Source organism: Pongo abelii, chromosome 6, assembly GCF_028885655.2.
Source record: "Pongo abelii isolate AG06213 chromosome 6, NHGRI_mPonAbe1-v2.0_pri, whole genome shotgun sequence".
NCBI classification, from domain to species: Eukaryota; Metazoa; Chordata; class Mammalia; order Primates; family Hominidae; genus Pongo; species Pongo abelii.
In genome coordinates, this window is record NC_071991.2 from 101,982,047 (window position 1) to 102,006,137 (window position 24,091).

The 24,091-nt window shown below is 40.7% G+C and overlaps 1 protein-coding gene across 22 annotated transcripts in view; it reads right to left on the reverse strand.

The window, feature by feature from the left end:
* Nucleotides 1-24,091, reverse strand: part of SRPK2 (SRSF protein kinase 2) — a 292,913-nt gene that overhangs the window by 158,588 nt on the left and 110,234 nt on the right. For 2 of the 22 annotated variants that reach the window (XM_024250261.3, XM_024250266.3), the window contains exon 3: nucleotides 1,213-1,276. The exons of 19 other annotated variants lie outside the window; for them this stretch is intronic. In XM_024250261.3, the coding sequence (XP_024106029.1) occupies nucleotides 1,213-1,276 (64 nt within the window). Of the gene's footprint in view, nucleotides 1-1,212; nucleotides 1,480-24,091 lie in introns of those variants that run through there. One more of the 22 variants, XM_009243112.4, reaches the window with a different exon arrangement.

Sequence of the window (24,091 nt, forward strand, 5' to 3'; positions counted from 1 at the left end):
TCTAACAAAAGCAGTAACATCATTTTTATTTGTGATGCCCTAAGTTATAGCCAGAAGCTTTTTCCCCTGATTATACTAATAAATCAATTTTAAATGATAATTTTACATCAGATTATGTCCTTCATATACCAGCATATTTTAAATAAATCCATTTTACCATGGTAGGTTCTTCAACTCATATTTTTTTGTATTTTTTCTGTATCATTGCTTAACTACCACATTATTTCTCCATTATTTTTCTAAATATTACATCTATGAACAAAAAAGATAACCCTGCAAACCCTAGAAAAGATAAATCAACATATACCTTAAGTATAAAATATCAATATTAAGTATAACCTATTAGGTAACCAAGAGAAAGGTAAGCATCAACTGTATGCCCAAGAATCTCAATTTAAGACATTATGTAGTATACACAATTTTGGTAAACAGAACTGAATACAATATTTGCATATCAAAATAGGCAACTATAGCCTTATTTCTGACTTCAGATAAAAATATCTTAATTCTTTTTATAAGGCAAAACAGTCATTTTAATGAAATATCTCTTTTCAGATATAATCATATGATTGACAGATAAAATAATTGCTTTAAAAATACTTCTGAGTCATTTTGTCCTTACCTGCAGGCATGAACCATTACTGCATGCAGTGACTGTTCCATTTCCTAGCACAGACTTGAAGAAGCATCATATCTCTTTCACAATATGACTAATCTGTGGGTTTGCAATTCCTAAGCTATTTACAAATGGCACTCCCTTACCATATAAGAATAAATATTTATTACAACCCAAAATCAAGTATTTTTAACCTACATTTTACAAATCACCTTCATAATTCTGTAGAGCAGCAACCTCAAAATATAGGAAGAAAACCTCACAGTATTTCCCTTGAAAAAAGCAAATTTTTCTTTTTTGCTTTTTAGCTAAATTATTTTTAAAGCCTTCAACAGCTGTCACACATGAACCAGCGGTCTGCTGTGTTATGGTGTGCATGCTGCAGCTGATTAGGCTCCACTATTTTTCTTAAAAAAATCAATCACCCTTTGCAAAAGCAGAACAGCTTGCCCAAATACACATCTTCAATACAGCACAATACCAGCATGCAGGACAATACGTTATACAGCAAACTTGACAAGAAAAAAAAATATGTCCTGGTTTGTTTCTTAGCAATGCTACACCATTAATTGTTCATGCAAGAGATGTAGCTGTACCTTTCTGAAGAGGACGACTTCTCAGAGTTAACTGACATCAGCAGCTCAATCTTCTGCTTGATTTCTGGAAAAATCAGAAAATATTCACAACCAAGATTGCCTGCCCTTGCTTTCAAGCCTTATATCAAGAGATTTTTCTTCTCTAATCCCTTTTGTTCAGAATGAGGCCACAAGATTCGCAGTACTTCTGTTAGGACTGGGATTCAATGGTGCTATAAAGGGAAAAAGCTCCAGAGGCATCAGGCCTTGCTAAACTATGCACATGACTGTTTATGAAAGCAGGAAGTACCATTTCTTTAAAGCAGAGGGGTGTTTTCTTTTTTAAGGTAGAACTAGCATGGTTCTACAAGATGATTTTCAATTTAGCAAAATAAAATACAAACAAGAAATCTTGAACATCTGAATTAAATTTACTAGATAATTTGAGAAGCCTGGGTAATCACGTCACAGGCTGTAATAAACAGATATGCAACCCTTGGCTGTTTCTATTTCACTAGCCCTAAAAAACATGGCTCAGTGAATCATTTTTGTCACTTAAGAATGAAATATTAAACCAGAACCCCAATGTATAGATTTCAAAATGTTTAACCTTTGTTTTAATTTATTGATTGTGTTTAATTAAAGACACATTTAATATCTAGTGTCCCTAACTCCTCTGGAAAGAGACTTCTGATTTTATACCTTAATTTTCCCCTCCTCCTTAGCAGTACAGTACAAGTGAACAGCAACACCCATTTACCGAGCAGAGATAATATACTTGTCCCTTTAGGAAAGGATTGACAATAGACATCTACAACAGGAATGTAAGCGCCAGTTCAACTTAATTAAAAGATAATTGCTGATACTGATTTGGAAGGGAGATAACGGACTAAAAGGGAAGGAACGGTGAAAATAAGAGAGGGAAAAGATAAGGAGACAATCTAACACGTTTCCTTTAAAACATCAACGACTGACTAAAGCACATAATTTTAAGTTAATAAAACTGACATGGTCCTATTACCCAGACTATTTCATGTGTAAAGCTGTTTTCCTATCCCTAATAATATCCCTAATACTTATTAGGATATACTTAGTAGGGAAAGCAAACTAAAGTGTGCTTTCATAATAAAAAGTTCACATACTAAAAATAAATTAGTGCCAATAAAATGCTATCAACAGTACCAGGATTTCAAAATACACCTCAATAGTTTTTTTTTTTTAAGCAGTAAAGCAAATTTTTTTTAAATGTTGACTATATAAATCAAAGTTGAATATGAGAAGATGTAAAGGAAAAAGGAATAAAAATTAGTTCCATAAAATACAATGGACCTGTACAGAAATATCCTCTCAGCGTTGTTAAAATAAGGATTTTTCCCAAATTTTTAAGCTTATAAACTTCAATGAGCATTATAAAAGCGGCATGAATAGCTGATGAGAGAGCAGAATCTACCACAGGGTGTAGCCAAGCTGCCTAGCCACTGGGAGAGCAGAGCACAGCGCCTATAGCTGGGGTGGTACTGAGACTCATCTTGAGGATCAGGCACATGGCACCACAGTGAGCCGTCAGCAGGGCCCCTTCCCTCATTTTGGAAGGAGCACGGTGTCAGAGCTCAGACTCTGCCTTGGATTTAGGAACAGCCTCCTTTGCCCTTTTTATTTATTTATTTATTTTTTTAATTTATTTATTTTTGAGATGGAATTTCGCTCATTGCCCAGGCTAGAGTACAATGGCACAATCTCGGCTCACCGCAGCCTCCGCCTCCTGGGTTCAAGCGATTCTCCTGTCTCAGCCTCCCGGGTAGCTGGGATTACAGGCGCCCGCCACCATACCCAGCTAATTTTTTGTCTTTTTAGTAGAGACAGGGTTTCACCATGTTGGTCAGGCTGGTCTTGAACTCCTGATCTCAGATGATCCGCCCACCTCAGCCTCCCAAAGTGCTGGGATTACAGGTATGAGCCACAGCACCAGGCCTCCTCTGCCATTTTTAATAGCTGTATGACCTTGGAGAAATTACTTAAACTCTCTAAAGCCTCTATCACCTCTCCTGTAAAATGGGGATAATAACATATATCTGAAAGGCTGTGGTGAGGATTTAATGAAATAACCCATGAAAGTAAAGTAGTATTGTGCCTGGGATGCGGTGAGCCCTCCCTGCCTCATCTCTCAATAAATATTTACTGAATGAGTTAATGAAGGATACCAGGCCTGTCCAACGTTAAATGGTTTTTCCATAGTTTAAATCCACTTTCTCCTTCTTATCATCAACCTCAACATCCCCATTTTTATCACTATAGTGTTATTGTAGGTGGGAACTTAACTTTAATCTGTATCTCAGCCTCCCTTTCTAGAGAATTGTGCTCCATGTATCAACTTGCTGCTTCAGAAAAGAGATTACACTTGAATCCATCTTCATCACGGCAATTTTGCATTCCAAAACAACAAAAAGTTCACACTTCTGTATACCTACGTAAATCAATGCACTTAAGATGAAAAAGCCCAAGATTAAATTACACAGCTCTAACGAAGTTAATGCCTATCTTGTAAACACTGGAAAGAAAAGTTCAAGCTAGCCCCAAACCAAAGAGGATTCTAATAATACATGAAAAGGTTTCTAACTTCATTTTCACCTTATCTCTAAACCTTCAGATTTGTTCATAGCTCCACAAGGACTCAGAAATCAAGGAACGTTAACACTATGATACTGTATCCTTTGAGGCCCACATACTCCGTCTAGGCTACCAATCAACTCCTCCCTGTCCATATCATCCATAGGTCTGGTAATTCCCCACATTTGTGAAGAATTCCGGAAGCCATTTAACTGATTTCCATTCCACCACAACACCTGCCATAATCGGGGGGACCTGGATGTCCATACTGATATGACTTATTAGAAAAGGCCTGGCTATGGACTCCAGGCTCCTCAATCCACAGACTCTTGAACCTCTACCGCTTGAGCCATCCGTTCCCTTGATCATGCTCAGGACACTTTCTTACACACACTGCAAACACTTTCCCCCTCAATTAGTCAGTTGTTTTGGAATTTTATTCAATTACTTCCAGGGTAGTATCTGGGACCCTATACACTTTATTTTTCTGCAATGAAGTCGACCAATCTTTTCCTTGTTAAATTCTGGCCTTCCTGATAAACTTAGAAACACCTTCCTCACACCAAAGTTCTTAAATTTTTCATCCAATTTTCCTCTAATATGCTTTATAATAGTATTTGCATGTAAATCTTAGAAGCTTCTAGATTTTGTCATATGAACTGATATAGAGATCCAGTCTGCTTTTACAAGTCATATTTTAAAATGACTCTCTTGTCATTTTAAAATGACACATCTTCACAATTCTAAAATGACTCTCTTGCCCACCACTTCTTGGTTCTTCCAAAGCAGCACCCACTGTCTCCACGTATACATTTAGACCAATGAGTGCAAAAAAAGTCCATCAACCTGATTATTTAATAGTTGTGTTCCCTATGGATGTAATCTGAAAATGCTGGACAGTACACTCAACAGCTCCTTCTACATCCCAGCCTTTAATCAATCCTTTACCATCTGCCCTACTCCCACCTCAAGACCACACTTGCTTATTTCACACAGAAAATAGGCAAGCAGTTCCTGTGTAGTTTGAATAAATATATTTTAAATTATGGTTGCTTTTATTTTTAGTCATAATTTTGTTTCTTAACTGCTAAATAACATTATAGGAGGACATAAGTTTTTGTGGCTTTTTTTTAATGCTTTTACATTTGCTTTCTCCTTCTAACTCTGGGTACTTTGCAAGACCATTATCTTCCATGCAGCCCTTAAATGCTGGTGATACCTATAAGGACCCTCTTTTCATTCACTGACCCTTCTATCTACATACACCCTTGCCATCAAGAACCACAGGGCATTGATAACTGTTTCCAGCCCAATATTCTCTCCTACAACCCAGAACCACATACCCTCCAACCCCTACTTAACATTTTCACCTAGACAGTCTCTGCATGGCTTGAATGCAATGTCTAAAATTGAACCCATAAACTTATAAACCTAATGTCTTCTTATATACTCCTGATCTCAGTGAACAGCAACACCACTGCCCTACCAAACCTGAAATGTTTGAGGGATCCCAGGCTAGTTCCCCCAATCTCATTTGAAATATCTTTCCCAGCCAGGCGCGGTGGCTCACGCCTGTAATCCCAGCACCTTGGGAGGCCGAGGCAGGCAGATTACGAAGGTCAGGAGATAGAGACCATCCTGGCTAACACGGTGAAACTCCGTCTCTACTAAAAATACAAAAAATTAGCCAGGCGTGGTGGCGGGCGCCTATAGTCCCAGCTACTCAGGAGGCTCAGGCAGGAGAATGGCATGAACCTGGGAGGCGGAGGTTGCAGTGAGCAGAGATCGCGCCACTGCACTCCAGCCTGGGTGACAGAGAGAGACTCCATCTCAAAAAAAAAAAGAAAAAAGAAATATCTTTCCCTCCATTTTCCCTTTTTTATATCATATGCTCTGGAAATACTGAGCTCTAGTCTACATGGCTCCCCAAGCATGCCATGCTTTTTCACACCACTAAATCTTTTCGTATACAGTTTCCTCTCCCTGGAATGCCACCGTTCAGTTGTCTCCCTTGCACACCCAACTCGTTTTTTCTTTTTCTTTTTTTTTTTTTTTTTTGAGACAGAGTCTCGTTCTGTCACCCAGGGTGGAGTGCAGTGGTGGAATCTCAGCTCACTGCAACCTCTGCCTCCCAAGTTCAAGTGATTCTCCTGCCTCAGCCCCCCGAGTAGCTGAGATTACAGGTGGGCACCACCACGCCCAGCTACCCAACTCACTTTTCTAATCTCATTCCCAGATGTTACCTCCACACAAACACCTTCTCAGAATTAAGTTCACCTCCTCTACGTCTCTGTATTTGCATTACCAAATTACTAAAATATATAAATTACTTGTTTCAGTCCCCATGAGACCATTGCTTCCCTAAGGACAGGCACCTGAATGTTCAATTGAGACAGCCTGGCGTATCTGACACTGGTTGTTGACACCTTCATAGTCTTCTCAGCCTGTTACAGTCAATCTAATGTTAGTTACAATTGAGCTACATTAATTTATTCTTAAATATACATTTCCAGACACACTTAATCAAAGATCCAAGCAATTTTAGAACTAGACTGATCCTCAGAGATCATCTCATAGCTGAACCACATGAATTTATAAAGGGGAAATCTAAGGGGCAAAAAGATACTGGAGGCAATCACATTCTTCATCTTCTCCAGAAGATTACTGTTGCTGAGACCTACAGTAAAATTTCCAAGAACCTCAACAACCCAAATAGTAAAACTCACCCAATAGTCCCATAGGCTGTTCTTTTGGATAAACACAGAAACCGACCTTTGTGGTCTTAAAGCTTAAGACAAATATGTTTTATCTAAGTTCCTTCCTCAGCAAAGGACCCTCAAGCCTCCAAAAAAAAAAAAATTAACAATAAATTCCCTCTCTCTCTCTCTCTCTCTCTCAAGGAACTGAAGGCCAGGCGTGGTGGCTCATGCCTGTAATCCCAGCACTTTGGGAGGCCCACGCGGGCGGATCATTTGAGGTCAGGAGTTCAAGACCAGCCTGGCCAAGAAGGTGAAACACCGACTCTACTAAAAATACAAAAATTAGCCTGGCGTGGTGGCAAATGCCTGTAATCCCAGCTACTCGGGAGGCTGAGGCAGGAGAATCGCTTCAACCCGGGAGGTGGAGGTTGCAGTGAGCCGAGATCACACCACTGTACTCCTAGCTGGGAGACACACCAAGACTCCGTCTCAATAAAAAAAAAGTATAAGCAGAGGGATGAATAGGGAGACCACAGAGGGCCATCTATGTGTCTGGGGCTCTGTCTCAAAGAAAGAAAGAAAAAAAAAAAAAACTGAAACTCACCAAATCACCATATTCAGACAATGACACTATGGATCCCTCATTCATCATGATTGCTTCCTTGCACCTCCCTAGTTCCTATTTTCTTACACATTGTTACATTTCTTCCCTGCTATATCAAGCTCTGGTTTTAGTCTGGGAGATGGATTTGAGACTGAGCTCCCATCTCCTTGCTGCAGCATCCAATTAAAGCCTTCTTCCCCGGTAATACTTGTTCTTTCAGTGATTGGCTTTTTTTTTTTCCTTGAAGACAAAGTCTCACTCTGTCGCCCAAGCTGGATGGTGCAATTTCGGCTCACTATAACCTCCGCCTCCCAGGTTCAAGCATTTCTCCTGCCTCAGCCTCCGGGATAGCTGGGATTACAAGCACCCGCCACCACGCCTGACAAATTTTTGTATTTTTAGTAGAGATGGGGGTTTCACCATGTTGGCTAGGCTGGTCTCAAACTGACCTCAAGTGATCCATCCGCCTCGGCCTCCCATAGTGCTGGGATTACAAGCATGAGCCACCGCGCCCAGCCAGTGATTGGCTTTCCGTGTGGAGAGCAGCAGGACCTAGACCAAACCCCTGGCATTTTGGTAACAGTAGGACATTTCAACCTTATTTTAAATCAGCTTTTAAAATGCTATTTTCTCATACCTCCCATCAATTCAAATTATCCTTATTAATCAGCTTTCTTGATTAAAACAACTAATCATCTGGGGCACGATACTCTTCTTATTCATCCCCTTTATACATCCCTCAAAGCCAACAATTCACTGCGATTTCTCCATTCATTCTCTTGCATCCAACCTACAGATCTTCCTCATAACTCTTTTATTCTTGTTTTTACTCACACCTTAAAAGATACTCAAGCTACTTATGAAGATGAACAGTTTTTAACTCTTCAGTTAATGGCCTAGGAGCTCTAATGCTTCACCTGTCTACGTTGTAACACACTGTAAGTTTAAGGCTCCCAGACCACTAAGGGCTATCAGTCCAGCACTAAGCCAAGCCCCTGGAACCCTGATGAGGAGTAGCAGATTACCAGTAACTCTACTCAGAATGACGTCCCATAGGGGTGGTGCTTCAAAGATACAGACATCCTAGGAGAAAAACGGAGCCACCCTGAATCTACCTAGAATCCTAGGAGTGAGGGGAACGTAAGAACACATGGAAGCTGTGGGCATGATATGCTCCTTTGTCATTCAGATCACTAAACCTGGGCATGAGGACCCTGACTTTTGTGAAGTGGAAATTTAAAAAGACATAATAACTGGGCAGATTATTCTACCTAAATTCTTAGAGCTACATCCTTTTTCCATGGGAATCATTCTGGCAAATTTAATAAACTTCCTTTCACTTGCCAAATTCTTTACATAATCATCCACAAACTTAATTTTGTTTGGGGTGTACATGAGGAGGATATATATATATTTTTTTTAGAGGGACAGAGTCTTGCTCTGTCACCGAAGCTGGAGTGCAGTGGTGCAACGATAGCTCACTGGGATCTCAAACTCCTGGGCTCAAGCAATCCTCTACCTCAGCCTCCTGAGTAGTTAACAACTACAGATGCACACCACTATGCTTGGCTAATTTTTTTTTTTTTTTTTTGGTAGAGATGGGGCCTCGCTATGTTGCCGAGGCTGGTCTTGAACTCCTGGGCTCAACCGATCCTCCCACCTCGGCCCCCTCAAAGTGCCAGGATTAAAGGCATGAGCCACCACTTCTGGCCCATAAGTAAGATTTTCAAAAATTAATTAGTGCCTTACATTTATCTGGAGTCACTTTAGACTATGACAAACAAATGCAGCTGGTCACGGTGGCTCACACATGTAATCCCAACAATTAAGGAGCCCAAGGCAGAAGGATCGCTTAAGCCCAAGAGTTCAAGACCAGCCTGGGCAACATAGTGAGACTTCATCTCTTTAAAAAAAAAAAAAAAAAAAAATTAGGTGAGCATGGTGACATGCACGTGTGGTTCGGCTACTTAGGAGGCTGAGATGGCAGGATCACTTGGGCCCAAGAGGTTGAAGCTGCAGTTTACCAAGACTGCACCACTGCACTCCACTCTGGGCAACAGAGCACAGAGCAAGAATCCTGTCTGAAAAGAAAAGAAACAAATACGTGTTAAAGTTGCCTGAAATGACAGGGAATACTGCAAGAATATACCTAGAAGTTAAGAGGAAAATGCCTCAGCAGGCTTCAAAACCACACGCTTTTTCAGAAGTCAGAGCAGCTCCCAAATCAATATTTCCAGGTGTTCAGTGGGATGGTTCTCCACCTTAATGTTCCACTATTCTGGGGTTTCAACACCTCTCCCATCCTAACTCTCCTTCTTCTGCCACTACCAATTAACTGCTGCTTCTCTCTATTTCACATGTTTACACATTCTACTGCCTCGGGATACATGCTTATGGAGCCCTTCTTGGTGTCTCCAACTTATTTTATTTTTTTTTTTTGAGACAGAGTCTCACTCTCTCACCCAGGCTGGGGGGCAGTGGCATGATCTCTGCTCACTGCAAGCTCCACCTCCCGGGTTCACGCCAGTCTCCTGTCTCAGCCTCCCAAGTAGCTGGGAATACAGGCGCCCACCACTACGCCCGGCTAATTTTTTGTATTTTTAGGAGAGATGGTGTTTCACCGTGTTAGCCGGGATGGTCTCGATCTCCTGACCTCATGATCCGCCCAGCTCAGCCTCCCAAAGTGCTGGGATTACAGGCGTGAGCCACCGCGCCCAACCCAACTTAGTATTTTTAAGAGACTTCTCGCTGAAATGCAAAAGGCCCACAGAGGCTTTTCTGGCTCAGGTGCCAATTTCTGATACTACTATCTGAAGCCAAGTATTGAGGTCCTGATTCAAAACTGACTGACTCATAAGTGAATGTTCACAAAGGTGCAAGAATAAAGCAATTCGTCTGCGTAATCTAGGAGGGTGGATGATTAACTGACCAACATCTGCTAAGGCCAGTCTAGCCTTAAAAGGGAGTCCCTGTTATCCTAGTGTTCATTACTGAAGTCCTCTGTTATGAGAATTCACAGAAAAGCAGAAATTCTGCAAAACATAAAAATCATCACTGGTAAACTGAGCATTCAAAAAACTATCCCCAATTATCACTAACTTTTATCCCCACCCATCAAAATCCCTTGTCACTCTCTCATTAATAATCACACAGTGTAACAATTCAATAAAATACAAATCTAGAGCGAAGTGAAAACTTAAAATCTGCAAAAGATGAAAAAAGTGACAAAGATGACAGAAAATACTAAAGAAATTCTAGAAAGCCAGGCAAAATCAATGATAAATGAGGACAGAGGAGAAGTTTATGAGGTTTGTAAATGAAGAGAAAAATCAACAAGGACAATAACACGCTAAGTGCCTCAAGAATAATTATTTGAGGCCAGGCGCAGTGGGGCTCATGCCTGTAATCCCAGCACTTTGGGAGGCTGAGGCAGGCATATCACTTGAGATCAGGAATTCGAAACCAGCCTGGCCAACAAGGTGAAACCCCGTCTCTATTAAAAATACAAAAATTAACCAGGTGTGGTGGAGCATGCCTATAATCCCAGCTACTGAGGAGGCTGAGGCAGGAGAATAGCTTGAACCCGGAGGCAGAGGTTGCAGTGAGCTGAGATCACGCCACTGCACTCCAGCCTGGGCGACACAGCGAGACTCTGTCTCAAAAAAAAAGATAATTATTTGATTATTAGAGGCCGAAAGAGAATACATAACAAAGCCCTTAAACAATTTGCAAAAATGAGGCTGGGCGCAGTGGCTCACAACTGTAATCCCAGCACTTTGGGAGGCCAAGGCTGGTGGATCACCTGAGGTCGGGAGTTCGAGACCAGCCTGGCCAACACGGTGAAACCCCATCTCTAATAAAAATACAAAAAAAAAAAATAGCCGGGAGTGGTGGCATGTGCCCGTAGTGCCTGTAGAGCTACTTGGGAAGCTGAGGCAGGAGAATCATTTGGACCCGGGAAGCAGAGGTTGTGGTGAGCTGAGACTGTACCACTGTATTCCAGCCTGGGCGACAGAGCCAGACTCCATGAAGAAGGAAAGAAAAAGAAGAAAGGAAAGAGGAAAGAGGAAAGGGGAAAGGGGAAAGGGGGAAAGGGAAAGGGGGAAGGCAGAAGGCAGAAGGCAGAAGGGGAAAGGAGAAAGGGGAAGGCGCAGGAAAGGAGAGAGAAAAAGAAGAAAAAAAAACAATTTGTAAAAATGCTCTTCATTATGGCTGCATTATAACCTAAAAGATGTCCAATCATGTTATTATACAACTTAGTATGGAAATGTACACCAAAAACAATCAACACTTGGTATAATCTTTGTTCATTCTAAAAATAAGTACATATTTTCTATTACAATTTAAGATTTTTAAATAAAATAGGCTTACTTTCAGATTGTGATTTCATTTTTCAAGATGAAGTCCCAGTTCCACCCCCTTCCTTAAACGTAGCCTTTGCCAGTACCAGCTTTCCCCTGCTGCAATTCCAAAGCAAGATCATTTGTGCTCCTGAACACAGTGCCCACAGACTATGTCATGTTCGCTCCATACTTTACAGTGGGGGTGCCAGAGGGCGGGCGGGGTGGGGAGCGGTGTTGGCGCAGGCAGAAGAGAATGAAGAAGGAAAAGGAGGTAGTCTCAGGCTGGTTAGGTTTCTGATTTAGAACTTCCAAGGTAGCTGCTGCTACCACTTATGAGAAACTCTGTTTGAGAAAAAATGTTTTTCTGTCACTTTTAAAATTATTATTCCGAGTAAAATTTATAACCCAAGAGAAATACTAGTTCAAAAGCAAAGGGGTTTGCTGCTGATTTCTAAGTTCTGGCAAGAAAAGTGAGTCATTCTCTCCAAAAGTGGGATCCCTATTCCCCCTACCCCCAGGAGGGTGTGAACAAAAGCCAAAAAGCAAGAAGACATGGAGGAACCTCAGACCACCCAGCCTAAAGGCGGCATGGATACACTAAAACTTCACAGTTCACCAGAACTGTTTTTACCAGTGTTTTGGTATAAAATTTGAGAACTAAATACAACAATGTATTAAATAAATTTCTAATTTTATTAGCCTCACAATTACTCCGCTGTTAGCAATGAAATGTGGTGAAACCGATCTCTGAAATCTAAAGGTTTCTCACTACGACAAACTATCATTAATGGTTAATCCCGCCCTCAACAGAACAAAGCCTCTTTTACACTGACTCTGTCAACTAGACAGAAGAAGTAACACAAGTTCTTAGATAACTGTGAGCTGTTACCAAACTCAAGGTGACACCCAATGCTGTGTCCAGTAGGAGGCCAAGTTTTAAAGCTTTTCCTGCATTATTCTTAATATATGAATATCATTTATTTTACTGATACAATACATAAATTTTACAAACTATATCATAGAGTAATATTCATAAAAAATAAGTATTTTTATAATCTTGAGACAGTTTTTTCATACCAGATATTAACAGACAACTGAAACTACTTGGTTCACTGATATTGGGATGTACAAAGTCAAAAATTAAGCGGAGCGCAGTGGCTCACGCCTGTACCCCAGCACTTTGAGAGGCTGAAGTGGGCAGATTGCTTGAGGTCAGGAGTTCGAAACCAGCCTGGCTAATATGGTGAAACTCCATCTCTACTAAAAATACAAAAATTAGCCGGGTGTGGTGGTGCACACCTGTAATCCCAGCTACTCGGGAGGCTGAGGCACAAGAATCACTTGAACCTGGGAGGCAGAGGTTGCAGTGAGAGCGAAGACTGAGATCACACCACTGCATGCCATCCTGGGTGACAGAGCGAGACTCTGTCTTAAAAAAAAAAAAAAAAAAAAAAGTCAAAAATTAAGATGTTACTATTTATTTTATTATTATTGGCAATTTTTGCATACAAACAACTGTGAATTCACCAAGGCAATGAATGCCTGATTTCTAACTTCTTTGGTAAGCCAACACCCACTCAATCATCTCAAAAAGAAACTTCATTATGTTAAGAGGTGGTAAAATTATTGTGGGAGGCTATTTACATGTGTAAGAAAACAAGTCATAAAAAAAAAAAAAAAAAAGGGCCAGGCACGGTGGCTCACCCCTGTAATCCCAGCACTTTGGGAGGCCGAGGCAGGTGGATCACGAGGTCAGGAGATCAAGACCATCCAGGCTAACACAGTGAAACCCCGTCTCTACTAAAAATACAAAAAATTAGCCGGGCGTGGTGGTGCACACCTGTAATCCCAGCTACTCGGGAGGCTGAGGCACAAGAATCACTTGAACCTGGGAGGCAGAGGTTGCAGTGAGAGCGAAGACTGAGATCACACCACTGCATGCCATCCTGGGTGACAGAGCGAGACTCTTAAAAAAAAAAAAAAAAAAAAAAAAGTCAAAAATTAAGATGTTACTATTTATTTTATTATTATTGGCAATTTTTGCATACAAACAACTGTGAATTCACCAAGGCAATGAATGCCTGATTTCTAACTTCTTTGGTAAGCCAACACCCACTCAATCATCTCAAAAAGAAACTTCATTATGTTAAGAGGTGGTAAAATTATTGTGGGAGGCTATTTACATGTGTAAGAAAACAAGTCATAAAAAAAAAAAAAAAGGGCCAGGCACGGTGGCTCACCCCTGTAATCCCAGCACTTTGGGAGGCCGAGGCGGGTGGATCACGAGGTCAGGAGATCAAGACCATCCAGGCTAACACGGTGAAACCCCGTCTCTACTAAAAATACAAAAAATCAGCCGGGCGTGGTGGTGCACACCTGTAATCCCAGCTACTCGGGAGGCTGAGGCACAAGAATCACTTGAACCTGGGAGGCAGAGGTTGCAGTGAGAGCGAAGACTGAGATCACACCACTGCATGCCATCCTGGGTGACAGAGCGAGACTCTGTCTTTAAAAAAAAAAAAAAAAAAAAAAAAAGTCAAAAATTAAGATGTTACTATTTATTTTATTATTATTGGCAATTTTTGCATACAAACAACTGTGAATTCACCAAGGCAATGAATGCCTGATTTCTAACTTCTTTGGTAAGCCAACACCCACTCAATCATCTCAAAAAGAAACTTCATTATGTTAAGAGGTGGTAAAATTATTGTGGGAGGCTATTTACATGTGTAAGAAAACAAGTCATTAAAAAAAAAAAAAAAAGGGCCGGGCACGGTGGCTCACCCCTGTAATCCCAGCACTTTGGGAGGCCGACGTGGGTGGATCACGAGGTCAGGAGATCAAGACCATCCAGGCTAACACGGTGAAACCCCATCTCTACTAAAAATACAAAAAATTAGCTGGGCGTCGTGGCGAGCGCCTGTAGTCCCAGCTACTCAGGAGGCTGAGGCAGGAGAATGGCGTGAACCCGGGAGGCAGAGTTTGCAGTGAGCCGAGATCACGCCACTGCACTCCAGCCTGGGCAACAGAGCAAGACTCCGTTTTAAAAAAATTTTAAAAATAAAAAAAAAAGCTTGTTTATAAGGCATAAGAATTAGCGCCCCAACTCTCAATTCACATTAACTTTCAACCCATTTCTTCCTTCTTTTCTTTTTTTTTGTTTTTGTTGTTGTTGTTGTATTTGTTGTTTGTCATTTTCCCCCCTTTTTCTGAGACAGGAGTCTCTCTGGGTCACCCAGGCTGGAGTGCAGTAGCGTGATCTCAGCTCACTGCAACCTCCGCCTCCCAGGTTCAAGTGATTCTCCTGCCTCAGCCTCCCAAGTAACTGGGATTACAGGCGCTGGCCATCACACCCAGCTAACTTTTGTATTTTTAGTAGAGACGGGTTTCACCATGTTAGCCGGGCTGGTCTCAAACTCCTGACTTCAGGTGATCTATCCACCTCGGCCACCCAAAGTGCTGGGATTACAAGCATGAGCAACCACGCCTGGCCTCATAACTTTCAACTGCAAAAACTGCAATTACATTTGCACCAACCTAATAATTTCCATTTAACATGCATAGAAACTAAAAGTTAAATTCGCTCAAGACTCCAGCGCTACCCACCAGTTGCAGTGGCACATGCCTGCAGTCCTAGCTACGTGGAGACTGAGGCAGGAGGATCACTTGAGCCTTGAAGTTTGAGGATATGGTACACTATCATCACACCTGTGGATAGTCACTGCACTCCAGCCTCAGCAACACACTGAGACCCTGTTGCTAAAGAAAAAAAAAAAAAAAAAGATCCCAAAGCTAAACAGTTTCACTTACAAAAGTAGCAAAAAGAATAAAATATTTACAAATAAATTTAACCAAGGAAGTACAAGGCTTATACACTGAAAACTATAGAACACTGTTGAAAGAAATCAAAGACCTGAATAAATAGAAAGATATCCTATGTTCATGGATGGGAAGATTTAACATTGTTAAGATGACAATATTCCCCAAATCAATCCACAAATACAACATGATCCCCCGATAAAAATTCCAACTGCCTTTTTTGCAGACACAAACAAGCTGATTGTCAAATTCATGTAGAAATGCAAGGTACAATGAATAGCCAAAACAATCTTGAAAAAAGAAAAAGTTGGAGGACTCACACTTCGTAGTCAGTTTTGGCTTCAAAGGCTATAGGAATGAAAAGTGTGAGGAAAGAGGCCTAAGGGTGGACATTTAAATCGATGAAAGATAACTGAAAGTCCAGAAATAAACCCTCACATTACAATCAACTGATTTTTCAACAAGGTGCCAAGACCATCTAATGGGAAAATAATACTCTCTTCAACAAATGGTGATAGACAACTGGATATTCACATGCAGGAGAATGAAGCCAGAGTTCCCCTTCACACCATATATACAAAAATCAGCTCAAAATGGATCAAACAGCTAAATATAGAGGCTAAAACTATTAAACTCTTAGAAGAAGACATAGATTTAAATCTTCATGACCTTGGAAGAGGCTACAGTTTCTTAGGTATGACATGAAAAGCACAAGGAATAAAATAGATAAACTTAGCATCATAAAAATTAAAAACATTTGTGCATTTAAAGACATTATCAAAGGGCCAGGGGCAGAGGCTCATACCTGTAATCTCCGTGCTTTGGGAGGCCAAGGTGGGCAGATCACTTGAGGCCAGGAGTTCAAGACCAGCCTGCCCAACATGGCAAAACCCCATCTCTACTAAAAATACAAAAATTAGCCAGGTGTAGTGGTAAACATCTGTAATCCCAGCTACTCGGGGGGCTGAGGCATGAGAATCACTTGAACCCGGGAAGTGGAGGTTGCAGTGAGCCGAGACTGTGCCACTGCATTCCAGCCTGGGCAACAGAGTGAGACTCTGTCTCAAAAAATAAAATACATTAAATTATAAAATAAAATAAAATGCATTATCAAGAAAGTAAAAAGAAAACCCACAAGATGGGAGAAAATATTTGTAAATCATGTAACTGATAAAAAAACTAGCATCCAGAATATACAAAGAACTCTTATAATCAAACAATTTAAAAACCCAACCACCCAATGATAAAGTGGGCAAGGGATTTAAATATACATGTGCCAAAAGAAGAAAAACAAGTAGCTAATAAGCACACAAAAAGATGCTCCACATCATTTGTCATCACATTCGAAATGCAAAATCAAAGTAACAGTGAAATACCACTTCACAACCAAGAGGGCTATAATCAAAAAGACAGATAATACCTATTATTGGTGAGGAGACAGAATTTCGAGACTTCAGCCATGGCTGGTGGGAAAGTTAAATGGTGCAGCTTTGGAAACACTCTGGCAATTCTTACAAGAGTTACAGAGTTACCATATGACCCAACAATTCTCCTCCTAGGTATATACCCAAGGGAAATAAAACATATATTCTTACTCTTCACACAAAAACTTGTACACAAATGTTCATAGCAGCATTACTCGTAATAAAAAGTGGGAACTCATATGTCCATCAATTGAGGAATGTTAAATAAAATGTGGTATATACATACATAAAAGAAAGAGTACTAATACATGCTACCGTATGGCTGAACGTTGAAAACATTATGCTAAGTGAAAGAAGCCAGGCACATAATATTATATGATTTCATGTGTGTAAATTGTCCAGAATAGAGAAATCCATCAACACAGAAAGTAGATTAGTGATTGCGGGTAGGGCAGGGTGGGAATGAGGAGTGTTTGCTAACACAAAGAGGTTCTCTTTGCGGTGCCGAAAATGTTCTAGAATTATGTAATAGTGGTAGTTTCAAAATATTGTGAATATGCTAAAAGCTAATTGTATACTTTAAAATGATTAAAATCGAGGCAGGCAGGTCGTTTGAGCCCAGGAGTTCGAGACCAGCCTAGGTAACATGGTGAGACACTTTTTCTACAAAAAATACAAAAAAAACTAGCCAGGAGTGGTGGTGTACGCCTGTGGTCCCAGCTACTCAAGAGGCTGAAGTGGAGGCTGAGCCCAGGAAGTCAAGGCTGTAGTGAGCCGTGATGGTGCCACTGCACTCCAGCCTGGGAGACAGGCTGGGAGACAGGGACCCTGTCTCAAAACAAACAAACAAACAAAAAATGATTACAATGCTGACAAGTTATTTGGACATTTTTGTTGTTGTTGTTGTTGTTGTTGTTGTTGTTGTTTTTAAAGAAAAACTGCAGAGCTAGTATGTAACTAAGCCAGGATAAGAAACCGGGGCGGTCTAACACCAAAGCCTAAATCCACAGCTGTGCTGCAGAGCATGAAAGGAGGAAGTTATCAGTCTGACCAGGGAAAGGGAGTAGTCATCAAGGTCATTTGGGCTTGGTTATAAAGGTCAGAATGATTTTGCCAAGTGAAGAAATGAAGACTGGATCCACTCCGAACAGAAAAAAATGGCACATGCAAAGCTACAGAGAACCTCTCATGTATGCCATCTTAGTGGTTTTGGCAGGACTGGCTGGCAGGACTTAAGTAGGTATTGGTAAGAAATGAAGCCAGAGATAATGGCAGAGCTGTTCCCAGAGCACCTTCTGTGCCATACAAAGAAATCCTACTTTTAAGTAGGGCAGAAACATAACCAACTATAAAGTCAAAATTAAAGATTCAACAGGTGATTGAGATTTAAAAGCAAAATTTAAAAATCTTATATCATGCTGGGGGAAAAATATTAAACTTCATGGAGCTATTTATAAGGCTTGTCAATTCACCACAATTCATTTTGTGTCTGTACTCCCACACAGTACCCCTCAGGAGCTTTGCCAATTATCACTTCTCTCATTTGTAAATCCTAAAATTCTCACCTCAAGCATCAGTTGTCCCTTATTTCTATAAAAATATCTTTCACAGCAGCAAGCAATAGTAAATCTACTTTCAAGACTTTGGTGCTTTATACAATATTATGAAGTACCACAAACACTTTAGCCAAATGGGCTAGGTCTACTTTATTCCTGTCTTGCTGTTTGTGAGGTTTCCCACATATGCACCAACCAAAAATCTAAACTCGTTCTTCAATTTAATAAGCAAGAATCAACATACAGGGTCTTAAACACAGCAAGGACATACAAGAGTCTTAGCTTTGTTATAATAAAGTTACCCTGAGTCAATATTCCAGGATCCAAGTTCTTCATTTTTATCAGCTTTGGCCATGTACTGAGTTGCTGGTTTCCAATCACACTGAAACAGTATTTTGGCCAGGCGCTGTGGCTCCAGCCTGTAATCCCAGCACTTTGGGAGCCCGAGGCAGGAGGACTGCTTGAGCCCAGGAGTTCCAGACCAGCCTGGGCAACATAGCAAAACCCTATCTCTACAAAAAAATCAAAAATTAGCTGGGTGTGGTGATGCACGCCTATAATCCCAGCTACTCGGGAGGCTGAGGTGGGAGGATTGCGTGAGCTGGAAGGCAGAGGTTACAGCAAGCCAACATCGTACCACTGCACTCCAAACTAGGCAACAGAGTGAGACCCCGTCTCCAAAAAAAGAAAAGGAAAAGAAAAAAGAAACAGTATTTTAAGCATGAAACAGTGCTTGACATTAAAATATCAGAATAATAATTGTATTTCAAATAAATGATATGTGGTGTAGATATCTGTCCCCTTCAAATCTCCTGCTGAAATGTAATCCCCAGTTTTGGAGGTGGGGCCTGGTGGGAGGTGTTTGGATCACAGGGACTGGGATGGATCCCACATGAATGGCTTAGCATTGTTCCCTTGGTGACAAGTGAGTTCACATGAGATCTGATTGTTTGAAAGTATCCGGCACCTCCTCCCGCTCTCTCTTGGTCCAGCTCTTGCCACGCAACCCATCTGACAACCTGCTCTCCCTTTGCCTTCACCATGATTGTAAGGTTCCTGTGGCCTCACCAGAAACAGATGCTGGACCCATGCTTGTAAAGCCTGCAGAACCGTGAGCCAATTAAACCTCTTTTCCCTAAAAATTACCCAGCCTCAGGTATTCCATTATAGCAATGCAAGAACTGCCTGATACAAAGTAGAAACGGAAACAACAAGCATTTTACACCAGTTACAATGTATCAGACATGCATCTATTTGCTTTACATATAATAATTCTGTTGATACTCCCATATCCCTGTAAGATAAATACTATCGCATTATCTTCATTTTATAGGAAAACTGAGGTACAAAAAGGCTAAGCAATTTGTCAAAGATCACAGAGCCACTGTGGTAGAGCGAAAATCTGTACCCAGACAGTCTGTACATAGGGTTTGGGTTCTAAGCCACTATGTTCTATGCATCTCCACTTTCAAATGTCCTCAAATTTTTCAATGACATTCCCTTACATTCACAATATTTGTAAAAGCTATGATGCAATCTTACAAATCCAGTCGTATTCAGACTTCAAGTTTATAATCTTGCTGCTCCATCCCTCTACAAATAATTTCTTTTGTCCTCTCTGTTAATCTTAAAACAATTATTAGATTTACTGTGCTAAGTGTTTGGAGGGTAAAAGTCATTAACATATTAACTGTCCATAAAGAAGATCAAAATTTTTTGCTATATTTGACTGTAGTTTATGAGGTAAACTACATTTAAGTTAAACGCTGGGTAATTTGGGCATTCTAAGTCAGTCTCAGAATGCATCCTCTGTATTTAATTTTACTCTTCATGCTAAAGGACAGCTGTACTGATTTACAGACCAACGAAATCACTCTCTGGGGGTGGTAACACCTAAAAAGTTCCATAAGCAATTCTGATGCACAGCCAGTATTGAGATCACTGGTTTTACTTACACTGGCACTCCCTATCTAATTAAAATGACAATATTGCAAATGCATAATTCATTTCAAAAACAATTAATTAGTCAATCATGCCAAACACTATTCTACTTATTGATTTAAATATGAAGAATGCTGGCTATGTATACTCCAGCAATTCCTCTCCCAAATCTACCTAGAAAGACATTTACATATGGCCTAGGAGAATCACACAAAGATGTTTGTCACGTTGCTGTATGCAACAGCAAGTAATGAATAGCCGTGCAACTGTCAGATGAACTATGGTACATTCATAATATACAGCATTTGAAAAGGATGCGGAAGATCCACATGTACTGATAAAGATATCTAAAACATAACTCTCACAAAGTAGCTTGCAGAATACCCAGAATACACTATCATTGTTACAGATATTTCACAGGCACATATATATGTGTATATACATGTAAAATAAAGTTGAAGGATATATTCTTAAATAACTAGAAAATGGCTGAGTGCAGTGGCTCACGCCTGTAATCCCCGCACTTTGGGAGGCTGAGGAGGACAAGATCACTTGAGGTCAGGAGTTCAAGACCAGCTTGGCCAAATGACAAAACCCCGTCTCTATTAAAAATATAAAAATTTGCCAGGTGTGGTGGCACACGCCTGCAATCCCAGCTATTTGGGAGGCTGAGGTAGGAGAATCGCTTGAACCCAAGAGGTGGAGGTTGTGGTGAGCTGAGATCACACCACTGCACTCCAGCCTGGATGGCACAGTGAGACTCAATCTCAAAAAATAAAAATTAAAAATAACTATAAAATGATATTCCTTATTCTGGGGATGGGGTGTAGAAAGAGGAAACATAGGCAGGAAGATCTAACTTTATTTGCACTTTAATTTTTTACAGATATTATTTGTGTAACTAAAATGTATATTTTAAATAATCTTGTCTTACCAAAGGATGCCCCATTTAAAACACATGCCTTTTGTGGTAATATGGCTTTCAAATGGGCACTACACAAAAACACTGCCATCACACCATTATAAATAGCCTCCAAAATGCCAATTTTCACTTTTAAATAAAATTCACACTTTAATCAAGGTCAAAGCAATGCTCTGTTGGGATTCTGAGAGTGCTATATTAAAGGAAAAAAAGAACAACTACATTCTTTTCACACTGTTCTATCATTTAAAAAGGAAGTCTTATGGAAGTTGTACAACTGGCATTCTAAAGAGACTAGCGTTGAAAACTGAAATTCAGTCTGTCCCTTCTATTTCCACCCATAGCAGGATCTTACAACATAACAAAATTGCTAAAATAAATCACTGAACTTAAAATAAATAAATAAACAAACAAACAAACAAGGCCAGGCGTGGTGGCTCACGCCTGTAATCCCAGCACTTTGGGAGTTAGGGCGGGTGGATCACGAAATCAGGAGTTTGAGATCAGCCTGGCCAACATAGCGAACCCTGTCTCTACAAAAAATATGAAACATTAGCCGGGCGTGGTGGCGGGCACCCGTAATCTCAGCTACTTGGGAGGCTGAGCCAGGAGAATCACTTGAACCCGGGAGGCGGAGGTTGCAGTGAGCCAAGACTGCGCCATTCGAGCGACAGTGCAAAGTGCAAGATTCCATCTCAAATAAACAACAACAAAAATATATAAAAACATATTAAGCAGCCCAAAAAATAACAAGTTTCTACTGCGAAATGGGTGGAGTATGCTTACAGAAGATACTGCTGTTAGAAACAGAGAATCACATGATAAAAATGTAGGATAAAAACTCCAAGTCTGTAAGTAGAGCCATCCTCCCAGATGCTCTTCTCCTGGACCATGCAGAGGAGGAAGACACGTGCTAAAGAAGCTGGAGCCAAATGTCTAGACACTGACTTAGGAAGCTGCGTACCACAAAAGGGCTACCACAATAAAGAGGTAAGTATAAAATCTCTCAATAACAGAGCTTTCAGAAATTCTAGTTTTCCTTTTTTTAAAAAATAACTTCCAGCCAGGTGCGGAGGCTCACGCCTGTAATCCCAGCACTTTGGGAAGCCGAGGCAGGCAGATCACAAGGTCAGGAGATCGAGACCGTCTTGGCTAACATGGTAAAACCCCGTCTCTACTTAAAAAGTACAAAAAAAAAAAAATTAGCCAGGCATGGTGGCAGGCGACTGTAGTCCCAGCTACTTGGGAGGCTGAGGCAGGAGAATGGCGTGAACCCAGGAGGTGGAGCTTGCATTGAGCCGAGATGGCGCCACTGCACTCCAGCCTGGGCGACAGAACAAGACTCTGTCTCAAAAAAATAAATAAATAAAAATAAAAAATAACTTCCTTCCAGTCACATCATTATGTAATAACAAAATCACTCTCAGTGTATACTTAAATATAAAGACATACCTCCAGGATATCACAGGTTCAATTCCAGACCACCTCAATAAAGAAAGTCACACAAATTTTTTGGTTTCCCAGTGCATATAAAAGCTCTGTTTACATACCATAGACTATTAAGTGTGCGACAGCACTCTGGGAAGCTGTGGCAGGAGGATCTCTTGAGCCCAGGAATTCAAGGCCAGTCTGAGCAATATAGCAAGACCTGTATCTATCATTAAAGTGATCATAAAAATATAAATTATTCACACTAAGAACTAAAATACACAGATACATATAACTTTTTTTAAGAGACGAGGTCTCACTTTGTTGCCCATGCTGGTCTCAAACTTCTAGGCTCAAGTAATCTGCCCACCTTGGCCTACCAAAGTGCCGGGATTATAGGCGTTAGCCACATGCCCAGCAAACACATTTTTTTTGAGACGGAGTCTCTGTAGCCCAGGCTAGAGTGCAGTGGCACGATCTCTGCTCACTGCAAGCTCCACCTCCCGGGTTCACGCCATTCTCCTGCCTCAGCCTCCCGAATAGCTGGGACTACAGGCGCCCGCCACCATGCCCAGCTTATTTTTTGTATTTTTAGTAGAGACGGGGTTTCACCATGTTAGCCAGGATGGTCTCGATCTCCTGACCTCATGATCTGCCTGCCTCGGCCTCCCAAAGTGCGGAGATTACAGGCATGAGCCACCGCGCCCGGCCTTTTTTTTTTTTTTTTTTTTTTTTTTTTTTTTTTTTAAGAAAATCCGTTGTTTATTGTCACCACCTTCATCAATGATCTCAGCTGTAGGATCTTCTGGGTAGGTAACTTGCTGTAAGCTTCTACATCAGCACTGGCTGCTTCACCTTGTACTTTTATGTTATGAAGACAGGTTCCTTTCTTAAGCCTCGTGTGCCAACCTCTTTGGTTGAGCCAGCTTCAAACTTTTCTTCTGCACCTTCCTCACCTTTCTCAGCCTTCACAAAATTGAAGAGAGTCAGTGCCTTGCTCTGGATTAGGTTTTGGGTTAAGGCAATGTTGGGACTGGTTGATATTCTATCCAGACCCAACATTCAGACTTTCTCCATATCAGCAATAAGGGTGTTTTGCTTTCTTATCATTTGTGTTCACTGAAGTAACACTTTAAATTTCCTTCAAAAATTTTTCCTTTGCATTCATACTTGTCTAATTGTTTGTCATAAGAGGTCTAGCTTTCCTCCTTCTCAGCTTTTGACATGCCTTCCTCACTAAGCTTAATCATTTCTTACTTTTGATTTAAAATGTGAGACGTGTAACTCTTCCTTTCACTTAAATACTCACAGAACATTGTAGGATTATGAATTAGCTTAATTTCAATACTGTTGTGTCTCAGGAAGTAGGAAGGCCAAAGAGGAGGGAGAGAGACAGAGAACAGGTCAGTGGAGCAGTAAGAACACACACAGCATGTATCAACTAAGCTCACTGTCTTATATGAGCACAGTTCTTAGAACCCCAAAACAATTACCATATTAACGTCAACGATCACTCATCACAGATCACTATAATCACAGATATCTAATGAAAACTTC